The following is a 24914-nucleotide window of genomic DNA, read 5'->3' as shown; positions in this document are numbered from 1 at the left end:
TTAATTAGTGCTCAAACTTTCAAACTGTCATATCCGTTCTAAAAGAAAGGTGGTTTGAATCGAAATTTAAATGTACAGTATCTTCAGTTCTCGTTATCATTCTAAACTCATTATACCGCATGAGGCAGGTATAGCCGTTTCCAGCGACGCCTACGCGAAACTTGAAGAAGTCAGCGATTCTCGTTCTAACAGTATGATCCATCAAACTTCAATATGGAATGAATGAATGAGGTATTAAAGCTTGCAATAAGGGCAATATAATTCCCATTCATGAGTTCAAAGGTAAGAATATTTGGTACATGTTCAATGCTTTCCGACACCAATGAGGTAGAAACAGGTGGGGCAAACATAACTCGTTTGTGTTGGAGAAATTGACTTTGCAACCAAGTGAAATTGACTTTGCAAACCAAGTAAAATAAAAAACCATGTGCTTGCTTTCGTTACACCGTTCGAACTAGTTGGCCTTGAACCAAATCATGTTTGTTTTTCAAGTATATCGTTATACCGAACTATTTACAATGTTTTGGTTACGAGCGCAAGCAAGCCATGTGGTCTGACCACCTGTTTATATCACATTGTTCCGTTACAACTAGCATACAGCATTATTGGCCTGCTACATGAAGTCTTTCTACGCATGGAAAGTATTTGTCATTCGTAGTAAGCCTGTTTCCGGCGAAAACTCTGGGAATCCTCTAAACTTGCTGAAATCGAGCTAAGGTAGGCACAATCACTTTGCAACAAAAAAGCTTCTAACAAATAATGATATCATTCTTCTCGCAAGGACAATCGTTTGACAAGAATACAACTTGTTCAACTTGTTGAATGTTTCAAGTCGAAAGCAAACCACACGAAAGAATTCACAGAAAGACTTACTCTTTTGAAATAAAAAATATAGAATAGCAGGCATTGCTTTTCGCCCGCAAATCAACAAACTCACATAAGAAAGGTTAGCTGTGGTTTATTTGTATCAGGAATTAACCTCAACAGGTAAGGTTTGTAAACACACACAGAGAGAGAGAGAGAGAGAGAGAGAGACAACCAGTCGCTAACAGAATTTGTTTGAAAAGGATGAAGTTTCACATTTTTCGCATTACTTTTTTCTCTACTGTTAGACCTTGTGATTAGCGCGTAAGAATGATAAAGGCAGGTTGTAAATAGTGTGAATCAGAGGCATTTGGTATTTAAACACAGCCTTCTGGTTTCAGGATTGGCTATCCACGGCTTCAAGAGTTTTTGTTTCAGAAAGCTTGCTGGGATACGGCAAACATAGCCTACTATGCCAACTATCTTTTAGTGTTTTTTTCATTTTTTAAATTACAATTTAATAAAAAAAATCTTGTAATTATTAGATGATTGCTTGCAATTTAAATAGAATCTATGCCTTTGAACTTAGCTTAATTACTCGGAACAGCTTTGTCACTGCTTATAGCGACATGAAAAATGAGTTTGAAAATCGATTCTTGCGTAAGCTCCTGGGATGAAACGTATGGTTTCGCTCGAGTGCCCGCATAGATACGATTTGTGATTGTACGGAAATGTCCCGACATGTTCGGTGCTATCATGAATTGTTCGTGACATTATCTTTGGTCGTGACTCGTTAACCCTTTAGCCCCGTTAGCATAATGGAACATTGATTTTTGAATCGTTCGCCCATTTGCCATAATTTAAATGGCTTCACTTTGCTTCAAGTTTTGCAGCAGGCATTATGCAGACATGACACGACGCTTTCATTTGCTTTTCCTGGTAGCAAAAACCAAGATGATTAAAGTTTTGCTTCAACTATCAAGGCCATCTGATCTACGGATATCTGATCTAATTTGGCACATCCGTTTAAAGTTTCTACTTCTCATCATGGGGGTAAACCTCTCGGAAGGATTCGTTCTTGCGACACATAAAATTTAATTCAATTCCATGCCATCTCAATCCGGGCAATCAATATAGATATACACACGTTTGACAGCCGTGCAACAGGCAGAGTGATTCCTTGCTCTCCAGAAGCCGGTCAGGATAAATACAGCATAAATTGTCTATTCATAAACAATTTGAAGTTATTATACTAGGCTCTGACAGCGCCAAACACCCTCATCGCTCCCCTTTACCTTCCACAGTGTCTGCTGTGTCAGTCAGTCAGTCAGTCAGTCATTCGAGAAGAAGTTTGGCCTGATTTTTGGTCGCTCACTCTTCTCTTCGTTCAGGATTTGTTTTCAGGAAATTGCAACGTGTGGAAAATAAATCATTGATTGGGTCGTTAGCGAACATGATTTTGCAGGTCACGTTAGTTGTGCTTGTAATTCTTTAAAGCGATTGGGTTGTTATGATTGATCCATTTTGCATCCTACGCACGCATTTTTCAAAGAAATTATCAACTAAAATCATTGTTCATTTTAACAGGGAAGCTAACTTTCGATTATATCTAGACACAGTGGACTGGATAAATTTTGAGTCTCATAATTCTCTCATACAATCTACAGGCTCAATTTTTCTCGCATCATTACATTTCCCATTGATTCCGGTCTTTGCAGTTAAGAACATTCGCCAGTCAACTATTACTACGGTTCATATGTCGCATTGAACGGTTTTCTTTTTTTTGGATCACTGCAAACTCGAATTCACCTTTTTGGGAAAAAAGTAAAATATGGTAGACGACCTGCGAAAAAAGCACGATCCGACTTCGAATCCAAGCAGACGGTTGTAGGTTCAAATATAACGTGTTTTATTGCCTTTCTGCTTCTTCGAATGTTCGTTTTTTCTACTTCCTGTCTTGCTCCCCGGCTCTCATCATTAGTACTTAACTTACGGAATCGAGATATCAGATCTAAAAGTCGTTTTAGAATGAAGTTAGTAGGGAAACGAAGTGTTTACCTTTGGTATCAGTTTGGCGCCAACGTTTGCTGCTTGTGTCCTGTGCAGAAGAAAAACGAATCTCAAGGGTTTGCAAGAGGGGAGGAAAAATCTTTTCCCACCGGGTATGTCTATTATGTGACTTTCTCTTAGTTCAAAGAAGACCTGATGTGATGAAAAGTACGATATAACTACTAATGCGAGGATGCGGTGAGATTCGCTGGCCTTGTTTCACTGCTTTTCCTCGGTGGTTTGATGAATAAGTCTGAAAGGTAAATCATCACGTAATGAGTGTTTTTCCATCGTTTCTTTTCGTATCTTTCCGATGAGTTTTCAATACGGATCGGCGTAGGCTAGGCATTAGTGGGTGAAACAAAGCAAATCATGAAAAATAAAACTTGTTTGGCTACAAATTGCTTAGGTTGCTAGGTGTGAGAAAATAGAAAAAAGTCACGTTCGTTACCTTTCCAGTGCCGCCAAAATGTACTATCTCCGATTGAAATGATTAGGTTGATCAGCTTGATTGATGCAGTCTGTTTGAGAGAGTCTACCACAATGGTCATCATAAAGAATTCCAACAGCAATATACCGATTTTATTCTAACTTTTATTCTTCTTTTATTCTATTCTGCTGATTTCCTCATAATCTTTCCAATCGATGATGGTAATAGTGTTGCCCCACTTCTTCCAGCTGGCAACGTATCCTTTAGAGGTACTTCGAAATTGAATCAATGCATTGCGTGAAAATCGATCAAATGTTTCCCGTGAGTACACTCAATTGTTTTTCGTGTCCTTGTTTCCTTCACTAAAGGATAATGAGAAGGGGATGGGCGATGGCTAGTTCCATCGATTCCATATGTACTCGAATGGATCGAACAAAGCTCCCTCTATCTGCTAGTGCTGCGTAGAACCCAAACTTATATTTGCATATTTATGTTCAAAAATAGCTCCTCAGTTCGAGTGGTTTGTTATGTGTTTTATTTATACTGCATACATTTTCATTTTTAGTAAATTATTGTTTCCTCCACAGCGCCCATCATCAGGGCCTACTTATCCGATTGTTCAAATGAGCAAGCACTTAAGCACCTGGTCGCTGCACCATTTTGTCGCGCGCCTACTACGATATCCTGATAATTTGGTAATTTTTGTTTACTTTTTCCTTCGTATTCCACAGGTGTCGGGTACGCAATTTGCCTGATCGATATTTATATGGGCATGTATTACAACACGATTATCGGCTGGGCAGTATATTATCTATTCGCCTCATTTAACTCCGAATTGCCGTGGACGAAATGCGGTAATGTATGGAACACGGATGCCTGCACCCCGGTTACAGCCATGGCAGCAAACAATACGACTGTGCTGAATATAACCACTACTACCGCCGGATTCATCAATGGAACGACCGAGTTCTTGGGCAATATGACAACGACGTTGGCCAGTTCCCTTGTGGGTGGTGTCGAAGTGGAAATGGTCCGTACCAGTCCAGCTAGAGAATTTTTCGAGTAAGTTGTTTTCACCTAGAGCCGTTTTACGATTCGAATGTAGGAAATTGGATTTCGTCGTCTTTACGACGAGAGCTATCGGTCCTTTTATGGTTTGTAGACGATTCGCGATGCTACTTATTGTAAAAGTCATTAAGACTAACTATCATAAAGCTACTGGGACGGAGGCGATAATGATTTGTTTTGCTATCGTAAACTCCACTGAACACGGGATAAATTTTATTAATGTTTAAAACTTAATTTCATGCTAGGCGTCAGGTTCTGGAGCAGTACAAATCGGACGGACTGGACTATATGGGACCGATAAAGCCCTCGCTGGCACTGTGTGTTTTTGGTGTGTTTGTATTGGTGTACTTCGCCCTATGGAAAGGTGTCAAGAGTGCTGGCAAGGCGGTTTGGGTGACGGCTTTGGCCCCGTACGTAGTCTTACTGATCCTGTTGGCTCGTGGAGTCACACTACCCGGAGCTGCGGAAGGAATTCGGTACTATTTGACTCCGGAATGGCATAAACTGAAAAATTCGAAGGTAAGCTTGCGATTGGTAACTTGATGTTATTAATTTTTCCGTCATCGATCTTAGAATTACTAATGAATTATTTTTCCAATTTCATTCCATCGTGCACTATCATCATTAGTCACATTATTGTTTATTATTCTCTTGTTAAAATTAATCCTCTTCGTAGTTCATAGTTTTTTTTTGGGTTTTGATTTGAATAAATTCACTACCGAATCGCATCAAACGCTTGAGCTAGGTTTTAGTCCTCATGCTCTAGCGAAAACAACGCGTAAGGGATGGTTTCAATTCTTCAAAAGTAGCCATTATGTTGTGAGAAACTTGATTATTGGACGTCATAACTAGTAAGATCCGACAGCTTAAGAGTCACGGGCAAAGTGAGTAAGATGGGAAAATGGGTACCACATAAATTTAATCAAAGACAGCAAGAGAATCGCCGAATCTTCTGTAAAATGCTACTGACAAAATGTTTTGCACCGGATTGTGACGGTGACCTGAGAATCCTAAGCGCAAACATCATGGGTTAGTCCAGATGAGGCATCAATATCGAATGCAAAGCCAAATCAAAGTATTTTTTGTTTTCTCTGAAGGTATTTTGGCATTTAGTGGAACTTTTGCTTCAGACGAAAATACATGCTTGCGGGTCGAAACCGTTGTGGGTCGGCCTAACGGCCTGACATAACCAGCTGCTTCCATCGACTCCCGTTAAGCATATATTTTTTTTAAATAACTATTTATTGGAATATGAGTTAAAATTAAATTATTAAGATTTAAATTGGGTGTTCAGCCACAAGTGGTGACTTTTCAGCCCTATTGAATACATGATTTGGTTATTACCATGAGGACATCATTTGCTTCCGCAATTCTGAGATTTTTGTGTAGGGAAGATTCTAAACCTACTTGTATTGTGTAATGGGGAAAAGGAACTTATATACTAACTTACTAACTAATACAGAGAGTGAATCGATTCAAATGAAGATTGCATCGATTTTTGTCGAAATTTGCTTATTATATTATGTGACATTACATTTGTGCGTCTATGTAACTCATTTGTTCTAAACCAGGGAGGACGCTTCAAAATCATTTTCAGAGTTTTATTCTGAACCCTATGAAGTGTTTTCTTCCTGATGGAACAACAACTTGAGCAAATTGGCACTGCATAACGCATGGCTGGTCTGAAAATTTGTTTATAAATTAATAATTTGTTTTTTTTTTAGACAGAGCTTAGAATTTCTGTTTATAAGAGGATATAAACATTTGATATATTTATTACACTTTGCCTGGATGTGATCCTAGAAAGTGAGTTTTTTGTCATACGTTAAACCTATGTATTTTGCTTGATCAGACCATGGCAATTCCAAGCCATTCAATTTGATAATGTGATTATTGTTTAGTTTAAGAAAAGAAGCTCTTGGCTTGTGAGGAAAGATAATTAATTGTGTTTTTGCTGCATTTGGTGAAATTTTCCATTTTGACAAATAATCACTGAAAATATTTAAGCTTCTTCACTCTTAGATTTCTACCTGGGCTAACAGACTTGTGTCGTCACAGAATAGCGATTTCTGACAACCAACGGGTAGATTTGGAAGATCAGAAGTGAAAATATTATACAAGATTGGAACTACGCTCGAACCCTGCGAAATACCGGCTCGTACGGATAGCAATTCAGATTTACAATTCTGATAGCTAACATGAAGAGTACGATCAGTTAAATAATTTTGAATCTTTTTGATCAAATAAATAGGAAACTGGAAATCAGACATTAAACCTTTGTGCCAAACACTGTCGAATGCTTTTTCTATGTCTAGAAGAGCAACTCCAGTGGATAACCCAGAAGATTTATTTGATTTTATCATGTTCGTTACTCTGACAAGTTAATGAGTAGTTGAATGTTCATGACGAAATCCAAACTGCTCTGGTAAAAAAATTGAATTCTCATTTATATGAGACATTATTGTCAACAAGATAATTTTTTCAAAAAGTTTACTGATAGAAGAAAGTAAGCTAAATGGTCGATAACTTGATGTTTCTGCTGGATTTTTATCAGGTTTCAGGATAGGAATTACTTTAGCGTTTTTCCATCTTTTTGGGAAGTAAGCTAATGAAAAACACTTGTTGCAAATTTTAACCAGGATTCTCAAGGCAACATCGGGAAGATTTTTAATAAGAATATTAATAATTCCATCATTATCAGGAGCCTTTATGTTTTTAAGTTTCCTAATGATCGACTTGATTTCATCAAAATTCGTCTCAATAATGTCATCTTGTGATAACACTTGGGTTGAAATACGATCGAATTTCAGTGAGACTTCATTTTCAATAGGACTCACAACGTTCAAATTAAAATTGTGGACACTCTCGAACTGCTGAGCAAGTTTTTGAGCTTTTTCGCCATTTGTAAGAAGTATTTCCTGTAGAGTACACAGAAGAGATTATTATATCAGACCTATTTCTCAAATAAAACTATCTCAAAACGCAGGACTAATTTGATGTAAACTTATATACAACTGTGACTTTCATGTGGTAAAGATGAATTATATTCAACGATACCAGATTGGATGATGCATGATTAATGAATTGATATCATTAAGATAATTAAAATAAAATACATAATTAATTGCACAGTTAGTGCCAGGCCAGATTAAAAATGTACTTTAATAAAAATACCGATAACACTGATATCACTGTAAATGGAAATTTAGCCGTACTATGGTGACCGTTAATTTTCCAATAAACAACTATACTTCGTTGATATGGAAACTGATTTATTATGAATTCGTTGGGAAAAGGAGAAACTGAAATTAATACCTAAGAATTAGAATGATTCTGTGAACTAAACTTACAGAGAGTAGACGTATTTGGTCTAGTCTGAAAATTTTAAATTTTCTCTCAAGTTCAAAACTTGAAACACGTGTGTCTTACTTTGGTTACGATATGGCGCAGTCAGTAGGTGAAAAAAAAGACTGTTAGTGATTCAGGTCGCCTTGAAAAAGACTGAAGCCTTGAATCAATGAAACTCTAGGTAGCCAGAAAAAAATTCCAGGAGCCAAGAGCTATACGCGTGCGGTGCGAACGACTGTTCAACACCGACTGATTACGTATCTTATTATTCTACGTAAAATCTCCTTCTTTGTTGATAACTGCGTGGCTCAAAATAAGAACTGAGAGTTGTTAACTGGAGTTGTTGATCAAGTTTCAATCAATCCTTGAGGAAACTACATGTTTCTCATTTGTCACTCTTATCGTTTGTCACTCTCCAAACAGTAAAAACTAATGGCGTTTTCGTTTTTAATTTGCACTACACCGGTGCAGTGCTACACTGAGGTATGAATAAACGAACAAAAATGACGAAAACATAAACAGTAACCATTGACTACAATAAACGATTCCATTGCACAGAGCTACACCAAACTTTTGATGAGTGCTACACCAGTGGTATCAGTGCAGAAAAAGTGTAGCACTGGTGTAGTGCAATTGGTAAAAACGAACGGTTTCAGTGCAGCTTTCGCTACACCAGTGTAGTGCAATTTAAAAACGAAAACGACATAAGGCTCCTTCTGATGAGGTTTGAAGGGTACCGATCCATCGATAAGTTATCAATTAATAAATCATATATTATCAATCGCTTTTCTGTGGACATTTACCGAAATCATCAAGACAAACGGCGACTGGGAGATGAAAGGTGGTAGAAATTTCTAACCACATTAAGCTATTAATTTCGCAAAAAATAACTCGTGTAGACGGGCTTGTGGCTTATCAATTGGAAAATTTATATGCAACAGTTACCTCAAAAACATTTGTTATCTTTCCTCAAGCATCGTAACTGATCCGTTCTGGATTTGGCATCTTGTCATTGCGGAAAAAGACGTACAGGAGCTGCTCAAGGACGTGAACACTTCAGAGCTCCGTTCAGAAGAGCTAAATTGAGTTATCGTCAAGTGGAACCACAAGAAGATGCGAAAGAGAGCTGTTAACGAAATGCAGTTCAATGCAAACTGATGATAGGAGTGGTGAAAACAAAGCCCGATTCTCTTCTCTTCACACAGTTAGGTCGATTTATACACATTTTTGTTAGACTTATTTTTTATTGTATTATCATTTATCATTTCCTGAACAACTCTTGTTAAGTAATCAGTAAGATACATGGTGAAATTAGTCTGCAATCCATTAAGGCCAATGACATAACTATTCTTATTAAACACTGATAAGAAAATGTTATAGGTGACCGAGAAGAAAGAGGTTAAAAATATTGCCAAATGAAAATTTACGAAAAAGAATCGCCAGAGGCATGACTTCGCAGCCTGCTCCATCAATTGAACTAGTCTTGTTTATGTGCTCTCTAATTAAGTAGCGTGGAAAAACGTGAATGATACTGGCGGGTAATTCCACCGAAAGCTACATGCATTCTCCGGGTCTACGCAAAGCTATTATTATTTGCCATAGTTAAACTCGAACACCCGTTGGAGTAAAGCCGCATTATTTATACCGAAAATTTGATTTCATTACTACGAAAATGTAAATTCAGCGGCGCAATTCTGTCGAAGTGACTTAGTTCGACTAGTCGGAAGTGGCGGAAGTCTTTTGCATACAAAACTGTAACCGCCTCGTTAGCCGGTTTATTCATAACTATTCAGCATTAGCATTAGCATTAGAGACCGCCCGTGTGTTGCTACTCCGTTATTGATCTGGACCAAATGAGATTGCAAAATGATTTTTTGAAGTAACATGTTTGGGAATAACACATTGTTTCACACTGTGCAAACTGTATTGAACCATGCATGCTGATCAATACCGACGCCGGCCACGTCCGAATGCAGATCTACTTGGGAGGGAAAAGATTGTTAGTTCGATGCATGTTGCTACTAAGAACCGAGGAATCCTCTGCATTCCCACATGCATCACAGGAGAGGATACTTTGTTAGTAAATGTTTTAATAATGTTATCATGTGTTTATTGCTCTGGGTAGCCGGCTACCAAGAATGTTTTAAAGTATTATCGTTTTATGTGTTACTTTGTGCTGGCAATATAATGCACGAAACAGTCAATCTCCGAAATTGACAAAACTCCGGACAGCCGGCTGTCGAGTATGCAGTCACTCGTTTATGCATCTACCTTTCGCGTTTTTTTTAGTCATGCAAAAAAAAACACATGCGGATTGATAAAAAAAGGTATCATCTCACTGCTAGGTGGATTAAGCACGTTTTTATAAATGAAACTACGTGATGCAAAATAAACGAGCGAATAGGATTTAGACAAAAAAGTTGATTCATTGCATTGAAATATTCTAAACAGTTATTATAAAATCATTTTAAATCACCAAACAAAGGTCAACAGATTTCACACGCGTCTTGATTCTTTATTATTTCCGCTTTATTATTTGAATTATTTATTGAAATTATTAATTGGTTATATTAGTTGATCTGGGCAGCCGGCTACCGAGAAAAATATTAATTTACTGTTTGAAATATTAATATCAAGTTTTTTTTACTATGTATTCAATATACCGATATATGTTATCTCTGTTATTAACTTTGTACTATAAACGGATTTGCGCAATGGTTGATTTTTATCATTCATTTTATAATCTTGAAAGACAATCTATAACATGGAAGAAGAAATCATTCCTTATAAAACTTTTCTCCGAAGCTAGACGGAAATTGATAGGTTGAATAAAGAGATGATTTAGTAAAATAGAGTAATCAGAAGTAAAACATTGAAAATATCTGATAACTGAAAGAAAAAAGAAACTCCTGCAATTGTCGCCTTTTACGACATGGAAGCAGGAACCCAGTGGATCTATTCTTGGTTCATTTTTTTCCGCCGGATTCCACACGGCATCTAGGCTGGTACAGTCCGGAGAGCGCTAATAGGTACTATCAATCTCCTAGTGGACCCCAGCCCCTAAGCCGGTTTATTCATAACTATTAGAGATAAACTCAAGAAAAGCTGATCTGCGATATGAGGTGATGACTAGATTGTATATGCGTTCGCTCGTTGGATTGTCGCTTTTGCTAACTCATTGTACGAGGCTGGGTGTCAGTTTAAAAAAATACAAAAATAACCGCGTAACCTTTTTCTATCATAATTTTGAACGCTTATAACTCAGTCATTTGTTGATAAATTTATATAATTTAACTACCAATCGATTCGAAAACATTTAACTTAAGCTTATGCGGTAACGTGATTTAAGTATTTCAATTGCATACCATTGAAAGATTGGATTGAATTAACCTATGTTTTCACGAGCCAATGACAGTTTCAGTGAATGATGTCAAACTCTCGTCCGATTTTCGCAGTATGAACTATAGCACAAAAAAGGGTTCTATAAATATATGCCCGAATACATTTCTGTTTTAGTTTACCCATGGCTTATCTTGATTCTCCGGTAACTAGCAGGCCAACTTCGAATTATCGGCGATAGATTTTTCGAGCCTAATTTGAAGCGCTTGTATCTCTGTGATTTATTGATAAATTTTCCTCATTTAACTTGATTCGAAAAAGTTTAAAATGTTTTAATTTGTCAACGGATAGTTCGCATACTGAAATCTCCATTTACCTGCGAACAACATGGTGGCGCGCAAATAAATTCAATATAAAGTTGTGTTATACAAAGAACTATCTTTTAGCATAATCCCTCAGACCCTATTATTAAACCAAACAATAATCGTGTAACCTAATTGAATAGTTAGAAATTGATTTAGTCGTATAAAGCATAATATTTTGGTCTAATCTTGCTTCCAAGAACCTTATAGAAGGGATCCAGACTAAGTGTAGCAAAAATAATGCAATGAAAATCGTTATGCAGAATCGATTTGCTGTTGTCCCATCAGGAATAAAACGCTTCAAAAGATTCGGAACTTAGCACAAATAAGTTGCACCGACTCACATATATAGAATTATCAGATGCAATTAAATTACAGTATTAGAGATAAACTCAAGACAAGCTGATCTGCGATTTTACATGTATCATTTAAATCCTTATTAACTCGGGTTTCAGTTAAATTATCATTTACATCAAAACAACAAGTGTCTTATCACTACATTCGTTGTAACTATGATAATGTTCGTTCATGTAATAATAAAATCAAGTTACAATATGAACAAAATTAAGGTATTTGGTTGCGTATGCATTGATTCCTTAATATGCAAAAGTGAAAATCATTTAAAGTAACAAAATATGTTCTGCGGACTGTGTCACATACTTTCTTCCTTGTATTGCTGCCATTCTATTTTCAGACACTTTCCGAAGATTATCGACGCTTTTTAACGAAGGATCATTAAACTTACACTATTACTGAGTTTATTGGTTGACGGTTATTCAAATTTTTCACATTTACATTTTTCGATCAAAATATGGAAAATCTTCTCTAATCTCTGTTTATATCTTGAGGTTGTTCGTATCCAAAATTGATCTTTTAAGTTACTTTGAAATCATCATAATTGACTTTCATTTAAAGGTTCTGAAAGAATCTAATTGCCATTTTGATCATTCTCCAAAAATGTAAACACTAAAAGTAGAGCAAGTTTGTAATTTGTGACTTTTAGTGCATCCATCATCATCTTTATTTTTGTGTATATTATGGGTACCTTAGAATTATTTCATTTTCAATGTAATCGTGATCGGTTGTGTCTTGCATACAACCCTCTGATTTTTTCTTAAGTTCCTCGTTTACAGATTTCTTTAAATATTTATTTTCAACATTTTCTTATTTACATCTGTCCGTAGTTAAATCTTAAGACTATTCCATTAATTCATATCTATTTAATTTTTTTAATTTATTTTTTGACGTTGATTTGTTCTACTTTAGCGTGGGACAGTTTCAACATTCGCTATAACATAAAGGAATTTTAATATCTTTTGTTGTATTTAACAAACGTGGCAACTTGTGTATTGTTTCAGGCGATTGGAAATATTGACAATTTTTTTTCAAATGTTATTTTATTTTGTAAGTATTTTTTATATGCTCATTGAAATATTAGTTGATCAATAGAAGACGTTTCTTCTCGTTTATACATATATCTATATTCGGAGTTTTTCAAATCTTTGATTCTTTGTGCTATATTTTTCAACAGTTCTCTATATTTGCATTTTTTTTATTTTTCAAGATTTAATTTAGTTATTTTTCAGCTTGTTATTTTGAAATGGTTTTCTTAATTTAATCGTTTCTTCGTTGAGCCATTGCCTAAAAACATTTGTTTCTTTTGTTCTTCTCAAAATCATTTCGTTTTGCAATATAAGCATACCGTACTTGTTACTCATTCCATTTTTATTTCAAATTATTTCAAGTTTTCTTACATGCTTCATTCATTCCTTATAAAATACTTCTCATATTTCTGTTTATCTATTCCTTTATAACTGCGTAAATGTCTGAATTTATTATTCGTATATATTGAAACTTTCCTGAACAACTAGGTGTGGATCGACGCAGCCTCGCAGATCTTCTTCTCCCTCGGGCCTGGATTCGGAACGCTGTTGGCCTTGTCTAGCTACAATAAATTCAACAACAACTGCTACCGGGATGCACTTCTGACGAGCAGCATCAACTGCCTAACCAGCTTCCTGGCCGGATTCGTCATCTTCTCGGTGCTCGGTTACATGGCCAATGTGCAGGACAAATCCATCGAAGATGTCGGTTTGGAGGGACCGGGACTGGTGTTTATCGTCTATCCGGAAGCGATCGCCATGATGAAAGGTTCCATTTTCTGGTCGATCATATTTTTCCTGATGTTAATCACCCTCGGGCTGGACAGCACGTTTGGGGGGTTGGAGGCAATGATTACGGCGCTTTGCGACGAATATCCGAGAGCGATCGGTCGGCGGCGGGAGCTGTTTGTTCTAATCCTGCTAGCATTAATCTATATCTGTGCGCTACCAACGATGACCTACGTGAGTATGACATTGATGAGTTTCAATCAATTTCCGTTTCCTATAGTTTGTGGCAGACCATGTCTGTTGAAAATGTTCTAAAAGAAAGCACTTTCCAGCTTGATGGCGCATTGAGGTCTCCCCGAGTAACGCTTGTTTGCTTGTTTGTAAAGCTTTTCAATACTTGTTTCAAAGCCTCCTTCGTTTTCGATCTGAGCTCGCGCCAATCACAATTTGCTCCCGTCGTTTATTGTGATGAGAAACGAGACTCGTGACAGTCGAAACCATCATCCTCTTTACAGGAAGAAGATACACTCTAGCACTGTACATCGAAAGCCCATCAACCAGATCGATTCTTTGAGATGGTGCCCGGTTCACACTTGAGACCAATCGAAAGGATACAAATCAAAGAGAATAAATAAAACGTAACTACTATTTTTTTGTAGCTGGTTGCTGATTTTCACCATAGTTCAGGAATCGGATTCCATGAAATAAGTGGAGATGGCAACAATTCAGCGCTAGTTTTATTCTTTCGTGTCCATCTAACCCTGTGAGAATGGCAACAGGCTCCGATCGACTAAAGAACGAAATGATTCTCGTGAAGAAACATTGGCAAACCACGAGGTAAATGATTTGAATTGATAGCAGATAATAGAAGGTTGGAAAACTAGGGCAACCTCCACTGAAGTGTTTTCCGAGTGCTGTAGTTGCTGGACTGAGGGAGTGGGGGAATAAGGGATAAATAATGTTTGCGTTAATGCAATCACACGGATAGCCACTCGAAAGAAAGCAACTCCGTTACAGTTTACTATCAATCTCATGTTTAAATGCATGAAGCTAAAAGCAACGCCTGTTGATGGTATGAAGTAGAAAAATCACTCTTGTTCACACCATTGACTGTGGGCTCTGCGCATTGTTTCGTACCGCTTCTGATTCGATTTTATTTAGTGGAAATCAATAGCGACAACTGGAAAATTAGAGAATCGTAGTGTAGAAATGTTTTCAGCAGGTGAGGAAAAATCGAAATTGGCTACTATTCGGATAACGAAATCGACCCACCGTGAAGCAGTTGGATGGACGATTTGTCAAACGCTGCTGCTAATGCAATATTCATTAGGATTGAACTGCTGTCCATTGCTTCTTGAAAGGAAACCTTGCAGCCGTGTGGTGTTGTTGTGTTCTAGAAAGGTGACGAGATTGGTTTTTGAGGGGCCCAGCGTCAGGGACGTCGCCAGATACAAATGCTTATATGTAATATTCGACCATTGTGACTTTCAGATGTTTCAGACTCGACAAGTATCTATTCGGTATTAGATTTTGCGATTCCGATCTTAAGATATGTTCGGGTGCAGTAATAAGATTTGAAAGACTTAAATTAGATGGCGATGTGAGCTAATAAATGCGTTAATTGTTTTGCTTTATATTTATATGCTTGTTAATGTTTAGAAATATTTGTTACAATGACTTGCAACAGGCGTTTCCAGAAATCCAGTACGTTTATTCAGATGAATTAAATTTTCCCTGCAATACATTGTTGATAATTACAGTTATATTACTATTAACGACCGGAATATGAGTATATCAACGGTAGTTAAGACGTTACAAACTGTAGATGCAGTAATATGTATTTATGAAACCTGCAAATAAGATTTAGTGAAAAGAAATGATATCTGTTAGAATTATCTCAATGTTCATCAAATACGGACTGATAAAGCTTGCTTCATTTAGAATTGGAACAAACTTTTGCTCATATTGTGGCGCTCCTGGTGGACGGATTTGGAAGTTCTTGGCGCCCACGTGTCGGGAATTTTGTCAGCTTCACGTATGATTTTTGACATTCCGCAAATCGACTGTACTTTGTAAACAATCAACATGGAAGCCGAAAGAAGCGAAAAATTGTGCATAGTTATTTGGAAGATCAATTGTGGTCTGCATCTAGGCTAGCTAAACAGCTGAAATTATCCAGAAATGCCGTATGGCACGTTATCAAACGGTATAAGAAAACATTGACGACGATTCGGAAGCCTCAAGCCAATCGTCGGAGTGGAACTGTCGACCGGAAACTGCGTGGTAAGATTTTGAAGACGATTAAGAGGAATCCTAATCTGTCGGATCGTGATTTGGCCAGAAAATTCGGTGCTGCCCTTAGTTCCGTGAGAAGAATTCGACTCCGGGAAAGAATCAAGTCGTATCGAGCTAGCAAACGGTCAAATCGGATCATAAAACAGAATAGTGTGGTCAAAATTCGTGCTCGGAAACTATATGACCAGGTGCCTTCTGATGGACGATGAAACCTATGTCAGGGCTGACTTCGGGCAAATCCCAGGTCAAAAATTTTACTTGGCAACGGCTTGGGGGATGTTCCAGCCAAATTTAAATTTGTTTTGCCGACAAATTTGCCAGAAAATTTATGATTTGGCTGGGCACTTGCAGCTGTGGCAAAAAAAACGAAAGTTTTCGTTACAAATAATACAATGACATCGGAACTATACAAAAAAGAGTGTCTCCAAAAACGAATTTTGCCGTTCATTCGATCCCACGACCATCCCGTAATGTTTTGGCCAGATTTGGCAAGCTGTCATTACAGCAAAGTCGTTCAAGAATGGTATGCAGAGAAAGTGGTCCAGTTTGTTCCGAAAAACCTTAACCCACTCAACTGCCCCCAGTTCCGCCCTATTGAGAAATACTGGGCAATCATGAAGAGGAGACTCAAGGCAAAGGGAAATGTTGTCAAAGACATCAATCAGATGACGACCTGGTGGAATAAGATAGCTAAAACAATGGACGAAGAAGGTGTGCGCCGCCTACTGAGCCGTGTTACAGGAAAAATTCGAGAATTCCTTCAAAACCATGACGAATAATTTTATCCGTATTTTTTCTTAAAAGTATGATGAAAACGCTACATTTGTATAAAAAAAGATCTTGAATTCAATAATAAATAATTGAAATACAGGTAATTGTCTTTGTTCCAATTCTATCTGAAGCAAGCCTTTTTCGTAGATATCAGACCCACAGATCACACGTGGCAATTGTAACCCTAAATAGAAACCTACATATAAAATAGTTCAATACTACTAATAATTATAACTACAACTTATACCTTAGATATTATTCTCGGGTTAAAGCTGTTTCGCGTTAGTTCCTGACCAATAGATACGGTTAGGCTAATTATATTGTTAAGCTGTACTAAACTTGCTAGCGTTGCGAGCAGACTGTACTCATAGTTGTATGTGCATTCAACAGATATCGATTGTTCACTAATGCTAACTAGGTCTGCCTATACAAATTGGCGCCAAGGCTAATAGTGTTCGTGATTAGTTTCTAGTTTTGTTGTGTTGAGTGCTGATCGCTCGTACGTGGCGAGGTGCGGTTGCGTTTCGGTGATGTGATCTCGGCAAAGGGCGTAACAATATTCTTTACTAGTCTGGTAGTCTTTTTTTACAAGGTGAAATGCATTTACGCACGGAGTGTGGGACTCTCCACAGGACTACCCAACTGTTGATTGGAACTACCCACTAAAACACCTTGGATCTCCAACCCTACCTCCTCGGCACTACCGCTAGGTATTACTTCGGGGTGGAAGGCTGTTGGTGCTCACAGCACCCTCCCCAGATTTATGCAGAATGGGGATCAGCATCCTGGTCTCGAGGGATCGATCAGTTGGATGACGAGGTCGGTCCAGTGATGCCGGTTGGAGGGTAACTTCCGGTTTACTGGCGCCTCGACGACCCAAAACTGATGCTACGTCGCGGAACTACTCGACTAGTCTACACCGACGGAGGGTTCCCCGACGAGGGAAGTCCTCCCGAACCGATGCTTACGGTATGCGTCTACGACCCGACCGAAAGGATGCCTAAGTCGATCCAATGATTCCGGTTGGAGCGTGACTTTCGGTTCACTGGCGCTCAGACGACCCTAACGGTACCACGCGACGATCTACTCATCTAGTCCCCGACAAAGGATCTGGACTACTCCGACGGAGAGTTCCCCGGCGAAGGAAGTTCTCCCGACACCGAGTCCTCTGTTACACCACACGGGACATCCGAAGGAGTGCCGAGGTCTGTCCGGCGATACCGGTTGGAGCATGGCTTCCGGTTCACTGGCGCCTCGACGACTCGAATCGGTGTTGTGGCGACTAAGGAGTGTATCGATAAGTAGTTAGCAACATTCAAACAGTTATTACTCTGAAATGGCTTAATTTTTTGCAGCATGTTTTGTGGTGACATCTTTGTTTATATGTCAATAACAGCTGCGCAATCGATTGGTTTCGGTACGGATTATCGTTTCAATGATGAGTCGAATTGATCCGGAAACGCGAAAGAAAATTCTGCACACTTGGTGCTCAGAAAGTCGTGTCACGTACAATGAAATTGCAAAACGGGTGAAAGTGCATCACACCAGTGTCAAAAATATTATCGAGAAGTTCGGTAAGACTCTTTACATGAAGGATTTGCCCCGATCCGGTAGGAAAACGGGTCCCAGCCAGCCCAGCCGGGACTTAAAAGTGGTTGAGTGCATCAGAAAAAACCCATCGGCATCGACGCGGGATTTGGCCAAGCAGTTCAACACCAGCATCGTGATGATTCATCGGATCAAAGTTCGGAACTCCCTGAAAACATACAAGAAACAGAAGGTGCCGAAAAAGCCCCTGGTACAGCAAGTTCAGGCCAAAACAAGAGCGCGAAAACTGCATAACCGGATTCTACAGAATAAAGTCGGATGCATCCTGATCGACGACGAAACCTTCGCCAAGGAAGACTCTCGAGCGCTGCCCGGACCGCAATATTATACGAAATCGGTGTACCAGGACCTGTACGACGCTGACCATACGGTGGGGATGGAAAAGTTTGGGCAGAAGGTTGGTCTGGCAAACAATTTGTACCTGTGGTTTGCGGTCTTCGATTCACGAAGGGGACAATTAACGCCAAGGTGTATGAGGAAGAATGTTTGAAGAAGGGAATGCTGCCACTGTACAGAAAGCATAAGGCTCCTCCTCTCTTCTGGTCGGATTTGGCTTCAGCCCACTACGCCAACTCCGTTCTACAGTGGTTGTCAAAAATAATGCACAATTCGTGGAAAAGGACATCAACCCACCGAACTGCTCGGATCTTCGGCCCATTAAAAGGTATTGGGCAATTGTAAAGCGGCACTATCGGAAGGAAGGTACAGTGTCCCAAAACATGCAGGAGTTCACAAAAAAACTGGACAGCTGTTACCAGGAAAGTCACAAAAGTAACTGTGCAGAATTTAATGACGAATGTCAAGTCCAATGTGCGAGCGTTTCACAGAAACTAGGATTTTCTTCAATATAATCAGTGAAATGTATAATTTTTCTACAATATATCGTAAACTAATGTCAAAATATGTTTTTTTTCGCTTTTTTATTCAATAATCAATGTTGCTACTACTTTTCGATACACTCCTTACTCGACTAGCCCCCGTCGAAGGATCTAGCCTACACCGACGGAGAGTTCCCCGACGAAGGAGGCGCTCCCGAAACCGACGCTTTCGATACCCGTCAACGCCCGACCGAGAGGATGCCTTGGACGATCCAGTGATTCCGGTTGGAGGATAGCTTCCGGTTCACTGGCGCCCCGACGATCTTACCAGTTTTACGTACTACTCGTCTAGTCCCCGACAAAGGATCTAGACTACTCCGACGAAGAGCTCCCCGGCGAAGAAGGTTCTCCCAGACCGACTTTTATTCGCTGATCCCTCTTGAATCTACTACGGTTGCACGCAACCAGCTCATGGTCGACACTGCGTTCCAGTTCTCTACGCAGTGGCACATTCTCTGGATCAGGTTCTCCGGTGTGGTGTCAATGCCACATGCCTCCAGTAGCTCACTCCTTTGAGCCGCGAAACGGCAATATGCGAACAAGACGTGTTCTGCCGTCTCGATCTCGTCTGGGCAGCCAGGACATACAGGGGATGTCGCGTGGCCAAACCTGTGGAGGTACCACCTGAAGCACGGAAAGGAATTGCGTCAGGCCAAAGTTCACTTCTCCGTGAGGTCTTTTTATTTATTTATTTATTTATTTCGTCAAGCAAATGTAGACTACATATAAATGATTTACAATGTTTACTTAGATACTACGCATTATTTCTACGACTAAGCTGGAATTTCATTTCATTTTTGGACATACTAAGGTCAAGATGTTCGCAATATTGATTGTAGTGGCGCATTATACGATTGATTGGGCTATATTTTGCATAATTTGTTCTAGTGTTTCTTTTTAAAAATAATTCCCTGGTTCGTAGTTGCCGGCTCGGTGTATAAAAATTTAGTTGCGATTGAATGCGTTGAGAAATAATGTCACTGATAAAATAAAGCATTGCAAGGTCGCGGCGTTCTTTAAGTGTTTGAATATTGATGAGCATGCAGCGTGCTTCATATGATGGTAGAGGAAATGCTGTCCAGTTTAATTTACGAAGTGCATACAAAAGAAATTGTTTTTGAATAGATTCGATGCGTTCTTCGTGAATAATATTGTATGGATTCCATACTAGGCTGCAACATTCCAAAATAGGTCTGACATATGTAGTGTATAATAATTTAATTGTGTATGGGTCCTGAAAGTTATGACTGAAGCGTTTAATAAAGCCCAGCATGCTATTAGCTTTATTGATTATGGTATTGTAGTGTTCCACAAAAGTGAGCTTAGAGTCTAAGATTACGCCTAAATCTCTTACAATTTTACATTTTTCTACAAGTTGATTTCCTAGATGTATGTTTGTAGATATAGTTTCATTTTTCCTACTGAAAGTTATTGAGTTACATTTTTTTACATTGAGTTGGAGTAGACTTTTGCAGCACCAAATGTGGAATAGATTGATTTCGTTCTGGAATATTACAGCGTCGTTGATATTTTTAATTTCCATGAAGAGTTTCATGTCGTCTGCATATATAAGCATATTTCAGATTTTAGAGTATGAAGGAAATGTCGTTTATATGTAAAATGAAAAGGAGAGGCCCTAAGTGAGAACCCTGAGGTACGCCAGAAGTTATATTAATTGGTTTAGACAGAATGTTTTGGAAACGGACTACCTGTACACGATTCGTTAAGTATGATTTGAGCCATTCAAGAAGAGTATGTTTTATGCCATATTTTTGTAGTTTATGTAGAAGTAAAGGTATGTCAATACGGTCGAAGGCTTTGCTAAAGTCAGTGTAAAGAGTTTCTACGTAGTTGCCGGCGTCCATTGTATTCAGTGTGAATGTCATAAATTCTAAGAGATTTGTTGTAGTTGAGCGGCTTTTAAAAAAGCCATGTTGTTTGTTTGTTATTACATTTTTAAGTTGATGAAAAAGTTTTTCGTTTACAATTTTTTCAAATAATTTTGGAATGCATGAGATAATGGCTATTCCACGGTAGTTCCGAATGTTAGATTTTGCACCAGATTTAAATATTGGTACAAGGAAAGAAGAATTCCATGCTTTAGGAAAAGTACATTTATTAAGTGATAAGTTAAAAAGTAGTTGTAGTGGTAGTGTAAGTTCTTCAGCAAGATTTTTTTTAAATATTGGTGGTATACTGTCAGGTCCAGGCCCTTTCGAGGCGTCTAAGTTTTTCAGTGCTGACGAAATGTCTTGTTCTGATAGATAGTTTACAGAGATGGAGTTGGAAAATGCAGGTATGAAAGAGAAGTATTCACGATCACGGTCAGTTTCTGAATAAGATGTATATACTTCTTGAAAAAAATTTGCAAAGTGATTACAGATTTCTGTACTATTTTTCCCTACATGTTCGTCGAGGTGCATTTGAGATGGAAAATTGTTGCTTTTTAGTTTAGTTTTTGTGTAGTTCTTAGGGCAAGTCTTTATTTCGTTTTCAATTTTGCGGTTGTATTCTTCGTGTGCTGTGTTAATGGCTATTTTGAGTTGATTGCATAGATTTAAGTAATTTTGAAGATGAGCATCACTTTTTCCTTGTTTGTAAGTTTTGTGTGCTTTTTGTTTCCTATTTTTCAAATGTTTTAGTTATGAATTGGACCATACAGGTAATTTGCTGTTATGTCTATCTAACCAACTCGAGACTCCATTGCCGTTTCAACCTTCCGAGCGAACGGACGTGCTTTGTGTTTACTGCGAAAAAAACCAGTGCCGTGTGTGATAACGTGACCGGACGACCAAATTAGATTATCGCTATTGTGTAATAGACAATAGTGCTTTTTTTTCTGTGAGAGGTTTTTTGTACATTATACACTGAAGCAGTGCATTGTTGTGAGCGGACGATCGAAACAGTACCGTTAGCCGGTGATTGTTTGATCGATCAAGGCCAGATTTCAGTGGCCATTGTGATTATACTGTGCGGATTATAAGTGAGTGTGCTTTTTCCTCTCGGAGGTTTTTTGCACACCCTCGAAGCGGCGATACGCCGATCGACGAGGGCTTGGCCTTGGTGGCCCCCGTTGGATTAAAAGTTAAGTACTATTATTTTGTATATTTTTTTTTCTTCTTCATTCGACCGTTCATTACCCCCCCGAATCATTTATTTCTGCACGGAGGTAGCTCCGCGACATGTTAAATTTGAATCCCGACCCCTCCGTTATCGATGATCAGATGGAGACTTCTGTTGGCAGCAATAAGTCTCGCATAAAGAGTTATCCCGATGGGCTTGCACTCTCGGCCGGGCCTTACTCGGTTTATTTCCGGACCAAGGCTAAAGAAAAAAAATTGAATGTTTTGAAAATATCGCGGGATCTGTCCTCGCGATACAATACTATAAAAAGTATTGATAAAATACGCCCAGATAAGCTCAGGGTTCTGCTCACCAGCTCAAAGCAGGCTAATGAGCTCGTTCAAAATGATCATTTTACGCGGGAGTACCGCGTCTACGTGCCAGCTCGCGAAGTAGAAATCGACGGTGTGGTCACCGATTCGAGTTTGACTTGCGAGGACGTTCTTAAGTACGGAGAGGGCTGTTTTAAGGACCCCTCACTTAAGAACGTCAAGATACTGGACTGCAAGCGATTGCATTCAGTATCGATCGCCGGGGATGGAACAAAGTCTTATCCCCAATCTGACTCTTATCGTGTGACCTTCGCCGGCTCTGCTTTGCCCAACTACATCCTCTTGGACCGGGTTCGTCTGCCTGTTCGTCTTTTTGTACCTCGAGTAATGAATTGTACCAATTGCAAACAATTGGGGCATACAGCTTCTCATTGCTGCAATAAGCCCCGGTGAGCTAACTGTGGGGAGGCTCATGCGGATGGCTCTTGCGGTAAGGATGCTGAAAAGTGTCTCTACTGCAAGGAGGGTCCGCATGATTTAATGGCATGTCCTGCGTATAAGCTGCGAGGAGATCGGATGAAGCGTTCCCTGAAGGCACACTCCAAGCGTTCCTTTGCCGAGATGCTTAAGAGTGCCACCCCTCCTAAACTGACAACGAACCCATATGCCTGCTTGTCAACTGACGAGAGCGATTCTGACGACCCTTTGGAAGGTCCATCATCGGCGGTCCCTCATAGCTGTAGGAAAAGAATGAATAAATCCTCTCATAAGCTACCTAGTAAGGGTTCGAAGGTGTCTTCTGAAGGGCTTCGAAAAGTTACAGCTAACGGGAATCGGGACAAACCACCGAAGCAAAAGGCTCCTGGTCTCGGAAAACTCAGTTCCGAGATGGAATTCCCACCACTTCCCGGGACAACAAAATCCCCAAACGTCCCTGAAAATCTACCAGAGAAACAACTAGGTGCTGGACTTATAAAGTTCTCTGATGTTGTGGACTGGATTTTTACAACTTTCGATATTTCTGACTCTCCTAGAAGCATTTTAATTGCTTTCATGCCAACAGTGAAAACATATTTGAAGCAGTTGACTGCAAATTGGCCCCTTCTCTCAGCGATTGTATCCTTCGATGGCTAAATCATCCACCGAGGTCACGGATCTATTCACTGTTTTACAGTGGAACTGCAGAAGTATCATCCCAAAACTAGATTCATTTAAATTTCTAGTAAATAATCTGAAATGTGACGCATTTGCATTGTGCGAAACTTGGCTAACTTCTGAAATATCCTTAAACTTCCACGATTTTAACATTATTCGCCTGGATCGAGATGATCCCTACGGAGGAGTACTTTTGGGGATCAAAAAGTGCTATTCTTTTTATCGAATTAACCTCCCCTCGATATCAGGTATTGAAGTTGTCGCATGTCATGTTACAATCAAAGGCAAGGATCTTTGCATTGCTTCAATCTATATTCCCCCAAGAGCCTCGGTTGGGCATCGGTGGCTCAGTGATATCATTGAGCTCCTTCCCGCACCGACGTTGGTTTTAGGGGACTTTAACTCACACGGTACGGGATGGGGCTGTCTTCACGACGATAACAGATCAGCTATGATCCATGATATCTGCGACAACTTCAATATGACAATCTTGAATACGGGAGAAATGACACGGATTCCTGCACCACCAGCAAGACCAAGTGCGCTGGATTTATCACTTTGCTCGACATCGCTACGGTTGGATTGCACGTGGGAGGTAATTCCTGATCCCCACGGTAGCGATCATCTACCGATCGTAATATCAATCACCAGCGGCTCAAAACCATCGAAGACAATCAATGTTTCGTATGACCTCACACGAAATATTGATTGGAATAGCTATGCGACCGCGATATCTGAGAAACTTGAAAGAACTCAACAACTTCCTCCGGAGGAAGAGTACACGTTTTTGGCTGGCTTGATTCTCGACACCGCGACTCAAGCTCAGACGAAACGTGTACCCGGCGCGAAAACTAACATCCGTCCTCCCAACCCGTGGTGGGACAAAGAGTGCACAAATTTAAACGCGGAGAGAGCCTCCGCGTATAAAATATTCAGAAAAAATGGAACACCTGATAATTACCGGAATTACGCGGCGTTAGACGTTAAAATTAAGAACTTGATTAGAGCTAAGAAACGCGGTTACTGGCGTCGGTTCGTAGACGGCCTAACAAAAGAAACATCTATGAGCACTCTTTGGAACACAGCCCGACGAATGCGCAATCATAACACAACGAATGAAAGCGAGGAATATTCTAACCGCTGGATATTCGATTTCGCTAAAAAAGTATGTCCTGACTCTGTTCCGGAACAGAAGATCACCCGCGCCGCGACACCAAATATAAACGAAACACCGTTTTCGATGGTAGAGCTCTCACTTGCGCTCTTGTCATGTAACAATAAAGCCCCGGGATTAGACAGAA

General features: G+C 39.4%; 1 protein-coding gene across 1 annotated transcript in view; it reads left to right on the top strand.

Moving 5' to 3' along the window:
• Nucleotides 1-24914, top strand: part of LOC131434643 (sodium-dependent serotonin transporter) — an 86403-nt gene that overhangs the window by 39642 nt on the left and 21847 nt on the right. The window contains exons 4-6 of the mRNA XM_058601578.1: nt 4015-4345; nt 4597-4870; nt 13272-13745. Of these exons, the coding sequence (XP_058457561.1) occupies nt 4015-4345; nt 4597-4870; nt 13272-13745 (1079 nt within the window). The remainder of the gene's footprint in view (nt 1-4014; nt 4346-4596; nt 4871-13271; nt 13746-24914) is intronic.

Source organism: Malaya genurostris, chromosome 3 (genome assembly GCF_030247185.1).
Source record: "Malaya genurostris strain Urasoe2022 chromosome 3, Malgen_1.1, whole genome shotgun sequence".
Lineage (NCBI taxonomy): Eukaryota > Metazoa > Arthropoda > Insecta > Diptera > Culicidae > Malaya > Malaya genurostris.
The sequence above is the reverse complement of the archived record's forward strand: the minus strand, read 5'-3'. Positions and strand labels throughout refer to the sequence as shown.